The following is a 13,997-nucleotide window of genomic DNA, read 5'->3' as shown; positions in this document are numbered from 1 at the left end:
TCGATACTAAGTGGCGGGACCTATTGCCATCTGTTGAGGGTGATGACCCTGGTGGGCCAGTCTGTATTCTGCCTTGGTCCCACAGCCCTCCGGGGATATTATTTGGCAGCTCTTTCATGGAGCTGTGAGCACAGGCACATACCTGGTGCGGTTCACCCTTATCACAGATGTCTGTCCCTTTTGCAACATGAGGGAGATCCTGGCCTACCTTGGGTGTGCAGCCCCTTTTCCAGCTTCTTCTGGACATACTTTTGTGGTTCTGGCTGCACTTCTGCTCCCAGCTTCTAATTTATGCACACCCCATTCGTGGCCCCTGCTCGTCAACCTCCTCCTAGCAATGGCCAAAGTGGCCATCTGTAACACCAGGGAGAGGATGCTAGCTGAGGGAGTGCTCTGCAACTGTGGGGCCTATTTCTGTTCCTCTCTCCGTTCACATATCCAGGCAGAGTTCCGCTGGCAGCTCCCTTGACATCTCTGAGGAGCAGTGGGCGCTGTCCGGGGCTCTCTGGTCGGTGTCCTCTTCAGGTTCCCTGATTCTGACCCTTCGACATGCACACCTGTCCTTGTTTACTATTTTGTTGTCCTCAATACTTATTTGAGTCCCAAGCTCAATAGTTCCTGCCCTTAGGCTTGGGGAGGAGCCTTTAGCTGTGGGTGGGCTTGTGACCGCCCACCTCCCAGAACCCAACAGGACTACTCCTCTTGCAGTTGCCTAGCCTGACTTTCACACTACACACAAGAGCTTCACCAACTTCACTAAAATCCATTTTAAAAATCAATGTAGTTAAGATTGTGCCTGTGTGGACACCTTTTAGTCTGTTTACAACTAGCTGATATAGATTTACCTTTGGTAACTGGCAAGTTGCTCATAGCATAATTCTGGTTTTGGTTATGTTTTGCTAAATTGTCAGGAGGTCTTTGGTTACAGGCTGTTTTTTGTTTTAAGACAAAGGAATGTATATCTGGAAGTGTAAGACAGCAGGTATTGAGTGAGACTTGCCAACTACTGTGAACATAAATGCTGGTAACAACAGGTATGCTATTCAAATTGACTAGATGAGCCACCTACCTATTGTTAAAGGTCATTCAAATACCATTAGACCAGATGTGTTTCCTAGCAATCTTCCTAATTAAGTCTTGGTTTATCAGGGTGATCATAAGTGGATTTTACTGAAATAACCAGTTTAATGAGTTATCTGGAAAGGAGTAATTTCAAAGATTTCATGTTACCTATAAACAGATGGATCATTTAGGTCCAATGTTTCGCTGGTGTAGTCAGAAAGTATAAAGGGAAATACTGGATACTGCATGAGATCATTGAAGGAACGGCCAGCATGTTTGTTTAAATGAGTCAGGTATTCAAAGTTGGTAATCTGTCCTGTGTACCATAGGTGGGTCAAAGCAGTAATGTTCCCATACTCCAAAAGATTAGGCAGGCTGTTCATTAAGATGTTGTGGTACACATCATCACGGACCTAAAAAAATTATTGTAGTTTTAATCAAGCAACACATTTAAACTGTCATAAACTACATCTCCTCCTACAGTATGTAAGATTCTCTCATTTACAAGATTCTAGAGATCAGTGAGATCAGAACAATGTGATAAAAAGTCACAACATTAAGATATTGAATTGGTTTAGTCCTTTGTTTTTAGAACATACCTGTGACACATCCTGTCTATCAAAAAGCCTGGCTGAGCCCTTAACTCGTATCAGCTTCCAGAAGTACCTAAGAATTCAAAGAATCCTACCCATTGTTTTTCTTAATGTATTCCATGAAAATACACATTATGTATTGAAGAAATTATAAAAAATATCTTTATACACATTATATATTACCATGCATTAATGCCACACTGTTACCTTTATGTTGTCAAAAGCTAAGAGTAAAGTTCTGCCATTTGTTAAAAATATTTCCACAGCATTGTCTCTTAATTGCCACCATCTCTTATGAACTTCCTTGATTTCTTCATATGTCCAAGAAAATGATGCTGGTTCAGTTTCCCCGTGAAAACTCTGAGGAACATACAGTAGATTGATACAGAAAATGTTTTGCTCAGGAGCCTTTAAAATTAGCCCTATTTGCAGTCAGTTTCCATTTATTAATACTGCATACTGTAAACTAATGCTCTGTGTGTAGTAATTTACTTTAAACTTTGGCTTGTGCTTTTGAAAATCTTAAATTAAGCTGCATTTCTCTAATAGACAAAGAATTAAGTTGTTTACCAAAGACTTTATAGAATGAAAACTATTTAATAGATCTTTTGTTTTTAATCTGTTTCACCCCTACGTCAATACAAGACACTGTTAGGGATCATAAGAATTAGCTCTATCAAATGTCACTTTAGGGTAATAAAAACAAATCTTTTTTTATCCACAAGTTTCACCTTTCAATAGAGAAGTATATTATGATTCCTAATTCTGGGGTTCTGGTCTATGATTAAGGCTCCTAGGCACTACCATAATAATATATAATAAAATCTGGTGTTTTTATAACACAACATATTAAAAGACTGGTAGAATTGGGAATAAAACTTCCATTATAGAATAAAGAGACTATCAGCCTTACTCAGGGCATTTGTATGTTATTGCTGAAATGTTGGCAGATAAGCATTTTAAAATTCTCAAATAATCACACACAAATAGAGTCTAACAGTCTATGAATTCAAACTCCCAGATATCTTAATATACAAATTAAAAATTAATATTATGGTGATTTTAAATGATAAAGCACCAAAGTTATTCTTGGTTCTGGTTTAGAGAATTTAGAAAAATGTGTGATCTGTGAAAAAATTCAGCTCATACTCACAGAACTTTCTATTGTGTCAGAAGCATTGTCTTCAACGAAATACATTCCATATTTGCCTGCAGAGAGGAATATTTATACAAAAGGTGACTGTTACTATACTAATTTGTCTTTACTTTTAACATCTATAAAATGATTATACATGATGTCTAAAGCACTAACGATGCTGTTCAGAATAGTAAGTAAAAAGCACAGCACTTAGAATCATAGAATATTAGGGTTGGAAGAGACCTCAGGAGCTCATCTAGTCCAATCCCCTGCTCAAAGCAGGACCAACACCAACTAAATCATCCCAGCCAGGGCTTAGTCAAGCCAGGCCTTAAAAACCTCTAAGGATGGAGATTCCACCACCTCCCTAGGTAACTCATTCCAGTGCTTCACCACCCTTCTAGTGAAATAGTGTTTCCTAATATCCAACCTAGACCTCCCCCACCGCAACTTGAGACCATTGCTTCTTGTTGCATCATCTGCCACCACATAGAACAGCCTAGCTCTATCCTCTTTGGAACCCCCCTTCAGGTAGTTGAAGGCTGCTATCAAATCCCCTCTCACTCTTCTCTTCTGCAGACTAAATAACCCCAGTTCCCTCAGCCTCTTCTCGTAAGAGATGTGCCCCAACCTTGGTAGAAATGAAGCTAAATACGATCCTTGACAAGCATTCAATGACTTAAAGTAACAATAAATCGAATGACAGGTTTCAGAGTAGCAGCCGTGTTAGTCTGTATCCGCAAAAAGAACAGGAGTACTTGTGGCACCTTAGAGACTAACAAATTTATTAGAGCATAAGCTTTCGTGGACTACAGCCCACTTCTTCGGATGCATATAGAGTGGAATAAATATTGAGGAGATACACACACACACACACACACACACACACACACACAGCATGAACAGGTGGGAGTTGTCTTACCAACTCTGAGAGGCCAATTAATTAATAAATTAATATTTATTCCACTCTATATGCATCCGAAGAAGTGGGCTGTAGTCCACAAAAGCTTATGCTCTAATAAATTTGTTAGTCTCTAAGGTGCCACAAGTACTCCTGTTCTTTTTAATAAATCCAATGAGCACACTGTGAAAACTGTAGGAAAGGAAGGCCAAACTGACTAGTTGGGTAAGCAGGAGGAACTCCAGTAGTCAGAGTTAAGGCCAGAAGGGGACCCCCATATTATCTAGTCTGTCTTCCAGTATATCACAAACCACTACCACAATAAATGCAGTTACAATCACATAAGCCAATGATGAATTTACCCTGGAATGTCTGTGTTAATAAAATTCATATAGAGGCTGTAGATATGTAAATTAACTAAGACTGAAAAAAACATTAAGTGCACAATAGCCATGCAACTCAAAGCAGCAACACGCAAATAAAATATTCTGCATGTGGGGTAATCTATGACTATTCATCATCCTCTGTACAATATGTGGAAAGTCAAGCAACATTTCGGATACTCCAAGATACATGTGAACCATATGTCTGAACGAAAATCAGTTGTGTGTTAATATATGGATTAAATTTTCTAAAGTTAACTGTGACACTGGCAGATCTGGTGCCAGCTCTTAGCTAATGCCTGCAGTCTTGGCAAGAACTGACAAACTCATAGCTGAGACTAGACTAGTTCACCTGTACCTCAGTTTTGCTCAAAATAGGCATAGTCTTATAAGAACGTATTTAGCGTTTTGACTCTGAAATGCTTGTAAATTGCTGCATGCATTAATCTCACTTGTAATGTCGATATTCTATGCTATAAGAAAATATGTAAATTTTGTCTGAACTTCATAAATGTTTGCTCTGAACTTGCAAACCCAGGTACAGGAATTGTCATTCCCCCACCCCACCCATTCAGGAGAAAGAACAGGAGCACTTGTGGCACCTTAGAGACTAACAAATTTATTAGAGCATAAGCTTTTGTGGGCTACAGCCCACTTCTTCGGATGCATACCTAGAAGTGGGCTGTAGTCCACGAAAGCTTATGCTCTAATAAATTTGTTAGTCTCTAAGGTGCCACAAAAAGAAGAACAGGAGTACTTGTGGCACCTTAGAGACTAACAAATTTATTAGAGCATAAGCTTTCGTGGACTACAGCCACTTCTTCAGGTGCCACAAGTACTCCTGTTCTTTTTGCAGATACAGACTAACAGGGCTGCTACTCTGAAACCATTCAGAGGACCATCAAAATTTAAATGGGGCCATTATAAGACAAAAGCTGCGTTAATTGTCCCATCCACCCATGGTGAAGTAGGTGCAGAAGGCCTGTAGCTTTGAATGCTCGAAGAGGTAAATGAAAAATCTTCACATCAACTCTTTTTTTCAATCTCTTTGCTGAACTCACAGGGCTAGAGAAACCAAACTGAAGCCAGAGATCCTGGGTCTACCCAGAAAGACACACTGAATTGACAGATCTCTACAACTCTGTCACTCTTTGGATTTAGATGCAACTCATTTGTGTATATACATTTGCTTGCTTTAACCTGTAAATAATTCTCTTACATTTTTCCTAATTAATAAACCTTTAAATAGTTTATTACAGGATTGGCTGCAGGGGCTGTCTTTGGTGTAAGATCTAGAGTATCAATTGATCTGGTGTAAGTGACTGGTCTCTTGGAACTGGGAGCAACATTATTATGATGTGATTTTTGATGTAAGTGACCATTTATCACTAAATCCAGTCTATGTGGATGGCAAAACAGTCTGGAAAGTCTCAGGGGATTGTCCATGAATCCATGGGGAGACTGTTATAAGTGATCCAAGAGTTCACATTTGTTACTGTGTTGGTAAAATCTAATTATAGACCATACTCCAGAATGGTGGTATCTGCCCTGTTTTTTTGACAGTCTGCCCTGAGACAGGCACTCATAGTCGTGAGCCACTCCAGACAAACTGACATTTACATGAATAGAATTAGATCTATACTAGATAATACAGTACTTAGTCCTGCTATGGGTGCAGGGGACTGGATTAGATGACCTCTCGAGGTCCCTTCCAGTCCTACGATTCTATAATAAGGTTTCTCTAACTATTACAGAAGGATTAAAGCTGCTCTTTAAACTAAACTAACCTTTTTACAAGAACATTTTTAATATTTAGTCATTCAAACTGTTATGCTTACCTAACAGCAATTCACCAGCTGTCTCTCTAGAAGGTGCTACATTGATGCATCTTCGATTCACTCTGCATATATACAAATAGAAACATTTACTACAAGTCATAAAATTCAGTAGATATCTAAAATTAACAGCCTCAAATACTATACACTATAACCAAGTAGATTTTTCCTTTTTTCTGTGACCCCAAGTGTTCAAATCCCAAAGGAACGTGTAAAACTAGCTCTCAGCTCTTTAAGAATTGTGAGCAGCTGAATAAAACAGCTGAATGTTCAAACTATGAGAGAAATACCAAGCTCAAATTTTTTAATATATATTCACTTCTACAAATTTAGGATTTGTTGCTTTCCGCATGAAACAGCTCTTTTTTATGTTAAGCTAATTTGGTGCTTGTGAAAGGTGCTGGATTGCCAGCACTGCAAAGTTAAAACCTAGTTATCCATTGAATACATATAGTATAGGCAGTGAAAGTGCAGATTTACTCAGCTAGTCAATGAAGGGATGAGAATATAATTCAATCTCCACATCCATTCACTTCTGGGCCTCTGCTGAAAGCACGAATACATTTCAATTGCAATGCTGATATTTGGAAATGAACCACAACAAAGGCATTGATCATAGGCCCAATACCACCCAGACGGTAATGACTTTCTACTAATTGTTAGGCTTTAAAATCAGCAACCTAGAAGTGAAAAGCTCTGTAAACCCACTACCATCTCTCAAGTCACCCACTCTACTATATTTGCGGTTTTTAATTTATGACAAACAAGTGAAGCAAGTTAAGTCTTCTTAAATAAAAATATTTTTGTTGGAAAACATTGTATGATCTTATCCCTATTGTTCATCTCATGGTCACCCCTCATGAACAAAGGCAAAAAATAAAAGTTTCCTTTGAGTAAGATTTTTTTCCTGAATTTAAAGCTTACCTTATATTCTCACTTGCTGCTTTGTCTTTTACAGTGGAAGAGTGAGAGGAATGTGTTTTATCTTCAAATAGGTAAGACAAAGGGGGTTTGATCACTTCTATTGAAAAGTGTAAAAGAAAAAAAACGATTAAAATATTAACACTCTAGCTTTTGTGAAAATTTAGTTATAATCTTAAAAAAAGTGTTATTACCTTCGTGTTTCTGCCTATCTCGGAGCAGGTACTTATTTGGTATAGTTAAATAGCACCTCTGCAAACGGCGCCTCTCTCTGTTTGGGCCTTCTGTTGGATCTAGTTGCCAAGATGTTGGGTAGCAGACAGGATCATACCAGAGTGTTCTGAAAATGAAAGTATTTTAGCATTTTAGAACAACATGACAACATTATATCTATATAGATCTCATTTATTCTAATTAATTTTTTTAAAAATTGGTAAATACATAACCATTACAAACAGGCATGAATTTCACAGTGAAACACTGTCCAACTCATGTTGCTATAAAATAGAGGACTGGATCATGCTGTCCCTTAGTCTCATGGGCTGTTCCATGGATTTTAATAGAACTATTCATGAGTAAGTACTGCTGGATTGGTCAGCAAACTGCTTGAAAGTTATCTAGGGAATAAGTAACAGTACTGATGCATAATGTGTGCTTAGTAAATTAAATTGCTACACTCCGACCTAATACAGCTTGTCCAAAAATAGAAGTACCATCATGGTGGACACTCTTAAGTTTGAAACTGCACTTTGTTTGGACCCTTTCCTTTTTAAAAGATCTTGTACGCTTTTGTTTCTGCAGTAACAAGATACAGCATTTTTGTTGCCAGTCAAGATTTCTTGAATTGGCTTAATGCATTTGCAAAAACACTGGCTGGAAGATACAGTTTATGCAAAACACTCAAACCAGATCTTTGTATTAGCCCTTCACTTTTACTACTGTACCTTTCCAATGTAGTATAATTTTATGTTGTTCCTTGTCCTTCGCCCATTACGTACACTGATTATATTTGATAGAGGGCCAATCTATAGATATTTCAAGATCTAAAAACTGTCCATTGGATTGGCCACTTATATACAGGGAAATATATTTAGTAGGGCCGTCGATTAATCGCAGTTAACTCACGCGATTATCTCAAAAAAATTAATCACGATTAAAAAATTAATCGTGATTAATCACAGTTTTAATTGCACTGTTAAATTTCAATTGGAATTCTATTGTTTATCAAATATTTTGGATTTTTTTCTACATTTTCAAATATATTGACCAACAACACAGAATACAAATGTGTACTCACTTTATATTATTTTTATTACAAATATTTGCACTGTAAAGATGGCAAACAAAAGAAATAGTATTTTTCAATTCACCTCAGACAAGTACCGTAGTGCAATCTCTTTATCATGAAAGCACAACTTACAAATGTAGATTTTTTTTTGTTACATAACTGCAGTCAAAAACAAAACAAAGTAAAACTTTAGAACCTGCAAGTCCACTCAGTCCTACTTCTTGTTCAGCCTATCGCTAAGAGAAACAAGTTTGTTTATATTTATAGGAGATAATGCTGCCCACTTCTTATTTACAATGTCACCTGAAAGTGAGAACAGGTGTTTGCATGGCACTTTTGTAGCCAGCATTGCGAGGTATTTACGTGCCAGATATGCTAAACATTCATATGCCACCATTCCAGAGGACATGCTTCCATGCCGACGCTCATTAAAAGAATAATGTGTTAATTAAATTTGTGACTGAACACCTTGGTAGAGAATTGTAGGTCTCCTGCTCCATGGTTTTACTCGCATTCTGCCATATATTTCATGTTATAGCAGTCTCAGATGATGACCCAGCACATGTCGTTCATTTTAAGAACACTTTCACGGCAGATGTAACAAATCCCAAAGAAGGTACCAATGTGTGATTTCTAAAGATAGCTACAGCACTCAACCCAAGATTTAAGAATCTGAAGTGGCTTCCAAAATCTCATTGGAACGGGGTCTGGAGCATGCTTTCAGAAGTCCCAAAACAGCAACACTCCGATGCGGAAACTACAGAACCTGAACCTCCAAAAAAGAAAATCAACCTTCTGCTGGTGGCATCTGACTCAGATGATGAAAATGAACATGCATCAGTCTGCACTGCTTTGGATTGTTATTGAGCAGAACCCAGCATCAGCATGGACACATATCCTCTGGAATGGTGGCTGAAGCATGAAGGGACACACGAATCTTCAGTGCATCTGGCACGCAAATATCTTGCAATGCTGGCTACAACAGTGCCATGTGAACGTCTATTTTTACTTTCAAGTGACAACGTAAACAAGAAGCGGGCAGCATTATCTCCTGCAAATATAAACAAACTTGTTTCTCTGAGTGATTGGCTGAACAAGAAGTAGGACTGAGTGGTCTTGTAGGCTCTAAAGTTTTACGTTTTATTTTTTGAGTGCAGTTATTTTTTGTACATAATTCTACATTTGTAAGTTCAACTTTCATGATAAAGAGATTGCACTACAATACTTGTATTAAGTGAACTGAAAAATACTATTTATTTTATTCTTACAGTGCAAATATTTATAATAAAAATAAATATAAATTGAGCACTGTATACTTTGTATCCTGTGTTGTAATTGAAATCAATATATTTGAAAATGTGGAAATCATCCAAAACATTTATATAAACAGTATTCTCTTATTAACAGTGCAATTAATCACAATTTTTTTAGTCGCTTGACAGTCCTAATATTTAGCATTTCACAAGAACTTAGAAGCTGCAGCATTAGCAAGTACAAGTCACGTTAATCTAATTTTGTTTTAAAAAAAAGCATATACATTTCAATTGCTTATAACATTAAAAATCACAAGTGTACAGAATGGCCACATTTAAGTCCAGTAATACAGATCTAAAATGGCCACCACTTACCTATCGTGTGTAAGTTGCTGAACAAGTTCCTGCCAATGCCTGCTGGCACTTAAATCTGTTTTATACATTCCTCTAATGTGCTGAATCACCTTCTTTCTTTCCATTCCCTGTGACAAAGAGACTGCCTGGGTGATGTCTGCAGCTATTTTGGAAATATCTTTTGACTTTGCATCCAGACGCTGAGAGAGACTGGGAAAAAAGTAATATGAACAAGATTATACATTAGGCATTTTATACTTCGTACTGAGTGAAGACCGTGTACTGAATACCTTAGAACGGGCTCTCAAACTTCATTGCACCACGACCCCCTCTGACAACAAAATTATTACATGACCCCAGCGGGGGGGAGAGGAGGAGGAGGCAGCAGAGGGGGAAACCAAGCCTGAGTTCACCCAAGCCCTCCCGTATCCCGTGTGGGGGCCAAAGCCAAAGGCTTCAGGTTTGGCCCCAGCAAGTCTAATGTCAGCCCTGGCAACCCCATTAAAACAGGTCCTGACCCACAGTTTGAGAACCGCTGCCTTAGAATCATAGGACTGCAAGGGACCTCAAGAGGTCATCTAGTCTAGTCCTCCTGCAGTCATGGCAGGACTAAGTATCATCTGGGCCATCCCTGACAGGTATTTGTCTAATCAGCTCTCAAAAATCTTCAGTGATGGAGATTTGTATTTTCGTGTATTTTCAAAGGGAAAGAAAAAGTGAAAGAGATAGCAACTAAACTATATTATGAAGAATAGTGGAAAGATCTGAATAATCCATCACAAGATTAAATTGGATCAAGAAACAAGAGTTTGCAAAGCTCAAAAATGCAAATGCGAAGGCAAATATATGGAGGTTACTTACTGTAGCTGGAGGTTCTTCAAGAGGTGTGATCCCTATCTATATTCCACACATTGGGTACGCATGTGCACCATGCGCTTGAGTCTGAAGATTTTAACAAGCAGTGTCCATTGGCCCACACACACGCAGCAGATCTCATGCTCCCAAGTGAGAGTATAAAAAGTGCAAGTCGACACCCTCTCAGCTCCTCCTCTTATTGCAAATCTAATCAGATCCACAGCAGAGGGGATGGAGGTTGAGTAGTGGAATACACGTAGGGAATACACATCTTGAAGAACCTCCAGTTACAGTAAGTAACCTCCACTTCAAGTGCTGGTTCCTATGTATATTCCACAAATGGGAGTTTGACAAAGAAGTTATCAGAGTGGCGGTGGGTGCAAGGAAGTCGGCCAACAAAGATGCTTGCAGCACTGCAGATCCACTGCTGCAACTGCAGCAGAGGCTTGGACTAGTGCATAAATGTCTAGCAAACATGTGTATGGAGCTCAAGGTAGCTGCTTCTGCATATGTCCTTCATTGGGACCTCCTGTGGTGGCCTGAGCTCTCATGGAGTGGGTCCTTATACTGTCCGGGGGTGGAATACAAGTTAATCTGTAGCATTCAATCATGCAGCCAGAAACCTGCTGAGAAATCTAAAAAGATAGAGCCTGACCATGGAATCGGCGTGTTATCACGATGAAGAGTCTTGGAGACTTTCTGATGAACTCTGTTCTTTGCAGGTAAGAGGCCAGTGCATGCCTTATGTCAAGGAACTGAAGTCTCTTCTCTTCAGGAGAAACACAGAGTTTTGAAAAAAGAATAGATAGTGAATATACTGCTTACGGTGGAATCTGGAGACTACCTTGGGTAAAAATTTAGGGTGAAGGCAAGGAAATACCTTGTGAAATACCATAAGGGGGGGGCATGTCCACCATGAGGGCTGCCAGTGTGCTAACCCTCCTGCCCGAAGCGATAGCCACTAGAAACACGGTGGATAGCGACACGTTCCATGTCCCACTTAAGGGTACAAACTGAGGTCTAGTAAGCTTTGACAGCACAAGGTTGAGCTCCCACAATAATGTCAGTTTAGTGACTGGAGAAAAGGCCTTGAAGAGGCCTTCATGAACAATGTCAGAGGGTAAAGAGAACACCCATTTACTTGGTGGAGAAAGGCACTAATGGCTGCCAGATGAACTTGTAATGAGCTGATTGCCAGATCAGATGTCTAGGTAAATCCAGATAATATAGAATGATCGAGATGCCATTTTCATCACCAACTTGTCCTCCTCTAGAAAAGAGGAGAACTGGGCTCTGTCCTCAGAGGAAAGTTGTTCTGAAAGGCCACAAGCCTAGAGTAGTTACTAAAGTCAGACTTAGTTAGCAGGACCTGGTAATTGGCAATGCAAAATGGCAGGCCCCCAGATGAGAAGACCTTTCAGCCCAGGAAATCCAATCTGATGGGGTGGTCCTTAGGTACGGAGACCTATTATGTTCCATCGCAGTCTGTACAACCAGGGATTTGGGAGCAGAGTAGGAGAACAGGAATTTAGCTCTCTTTACAGAACTAAATAGCACTTCTCAGCCTTTTTAAGTGTGGGGACGCAAGTCTCTGTGGTGTACCAGACCAGACCAATCTCACTGGTTCCAAAATGGCCTCGTTAACTGGGAGAGACACCATACTTGGGCCCTGAAGCTGCATAACGTCCAACAGTTGGTGTTGTGGGTCTTGGACTTCCTCCAGAGATAACTGGAGATCGCTAGCCACTCTTCATAGTACATCCTGGTATTGTCTATGATCATCTAGTGGGGATGTGGCAGGAGAGACCACCTCATCCAGGGAAGAACAGGAGATTCCCTTCAGTACCTGAGGTTCTGGTTCAACATCTTCCTCCTCCTCATACACCAACAGAACTAATCACTGGTGCAAGGGAGAGGAGTGGAAAGACTACTGGATGGTTCCTGGGTATCTGGTATAGGGATCCCATGTTTCCTGATAGGGTTAGGAAGCAGGACCAACGGTTTGAGGGGTATCCCATGGCATGGGAAACCATCAGGCTCCAGGGAGGTCATGTTCATAAGGATAGTGTCCGTAAATCCTGGAATGCCTACCCGGGCTTGGTTCTCTTTGTGGAGACGAAGGAGGGACCAGTTCATTGGATTCATCCAAATCTGAAAATTCTCCTGTTATAACAGTGGAGCTATCAGTACTGGTGCAATTCCATCGGATGGTTGTAAGTACGACAGTTCCTGGGACACTGAAGTAATATAGTCTACTGGTGTAGTAATGTCCCTCAGGAGGGCTGAGGCAGAGAACAGTGGAGGCTGAGGGTAAGGGAGAAAGATATCCTCTGGTGCCATATAGGTCCCTGTGTGCCCTGGTTGGCATCCAGAGTACCAGTGCATTCCTTGGGTAGATGAGTCAGTACCGCAGAGTCTGGAGATGCACTTGTGGATGAGACCAGCGGATGACTGTCCTAGTGCTTTGGTACTGAATATCACTGACAAAACCAATATATCCTCCTTTCTATGCACTTTACCCTCCATCCTGTGTTTTTTTGTGTGGAGCCAGTTCCTTAGGGTGTGTGCATAAGGGCTCATCTGACCTCGATGGGCTCAGGGAAGGAGCTTGTCTCTTATGGACAGTCCTTGCTGGGGATCGGTCCTTGAGCCCATGAGAATGCCCCTTATTCTCATGGGAAGCCCTAGAGGAAAAATCTTTGGACTTAAACACTTAGAGCTCCACTCCTAAGCATGTGCTTGGAGGGGCACTGCTCATTTGGTGAGGTCTATATATGGAGTGGGCGGTCTTTCTGGCCCAGATTGAAGAGGGGCTTCATAGTCTTGTCCATTAAGTGTTTTGTAAGTTAAAGCTCACAAGCTTGGGGAATCCTCTGTGGAAACAAGCAAAAAATGCTGTACCTCACCAAAATGTGAGAGATACCCACTCAGTTGGCAGTGTTGGTGTTTGCTGCTGACTGAGAAGGATCTGGGGCAAGAGATGCAGTTTTTCAAGCCCAGGAGCCTAGGCATAGTCACAGACCATGTGAAGGGAGTCCCCGGTTTGGAGAACTGAATAAGCTAAAAAATAACTATTTACAATCTTAGTTACTGGTTTTCTGAAAGGCTGAAGCAAAAGAGGACACTGAATTCCAACTCAGACCATACAGCAGTAAGAAGGAACTGAGAGGGTGTTGACTCTCAGTGCTTCTTATAGCCTTGCTTGGGAGCACAAGGAGATGTGCAGGCCAATGGATGCTACTTCTTAAAATCTCTGGACTCAGGTGCATGCGTACCCCACATGTGGAATTTACACAGGAACCAGCATTTGAAGAAGAAAGTGGTTTTGTGTTCTAACCAGCTGGTTGCAATGACGTGCCACACATTTAATTGCATGGTTCACATGCAATGGGAGAAACATCCTGATGGATACAG

The 13,997-nt window shown here is 40.2% G+C and overlaps 1 protein-coding gene across 2 annotated transcripts in view; it reads right to left on the bottom strand.

The window, feature by feature from the left end:
* Positions 1-13,997, bottom strand: part of LYST (lysosomal trafficking regulator) — a 154,227-nt gene that overhangs the window by 33,387 nt on the left and 106,843 nt on the right. For both annotated transcript variants that reach the window (XM_054022597.1, XM_054022598.1), the window contains exons 34-40: positions 9,750-9,938; positions 7,028-7,173; positions 6,837-6,933; positions 5,916-5,977; positions 2,809-2,864; positions 1,863-2,015; positions 1,231-1,475 (exon numbers count right to left, since the gene is read on the bottom strand). In XM_054022597.1, coding sequence (XP_053878572.1) covers positions 1,231-1,475; positions 1,863-2,015; positions 2,809-2,864; positions 5,916-5,977; positions 6,837-6,933; positions 7,028-7,173; positions 9,750-9,938 — 948 coding nt within the window. The remainder of the gene's footprint in view (positions 1-1,230; positions 1,476-1,862; positions 2,016-2,808; positions 2,865-5,915; positions 5,978-6,836; positions 6,934-7,027; positions 7,174-9,749; positions 9,939-13,997) is intronic.

This window comes from Malaclemys terrapin, chromosome 3 (genome assembly GCF_027887155.1).
Source record: "Malaclemys terrapin pileata isolate rMalTer1 chromosome 3, rMalTer1.hap1, whole genome shotgun sequence".
NCBI classification, from domain to species: Eukaryota; Metazoa; Chordata; order Testudines; family Emydidae; genus Malaclemys; species Malaclemys terrapin.
The sequence above is the reverse complement of the archived record's forward strand: the minus strand, read 5'-3'. Positions and strand labels throughout refer to the sequence as shown.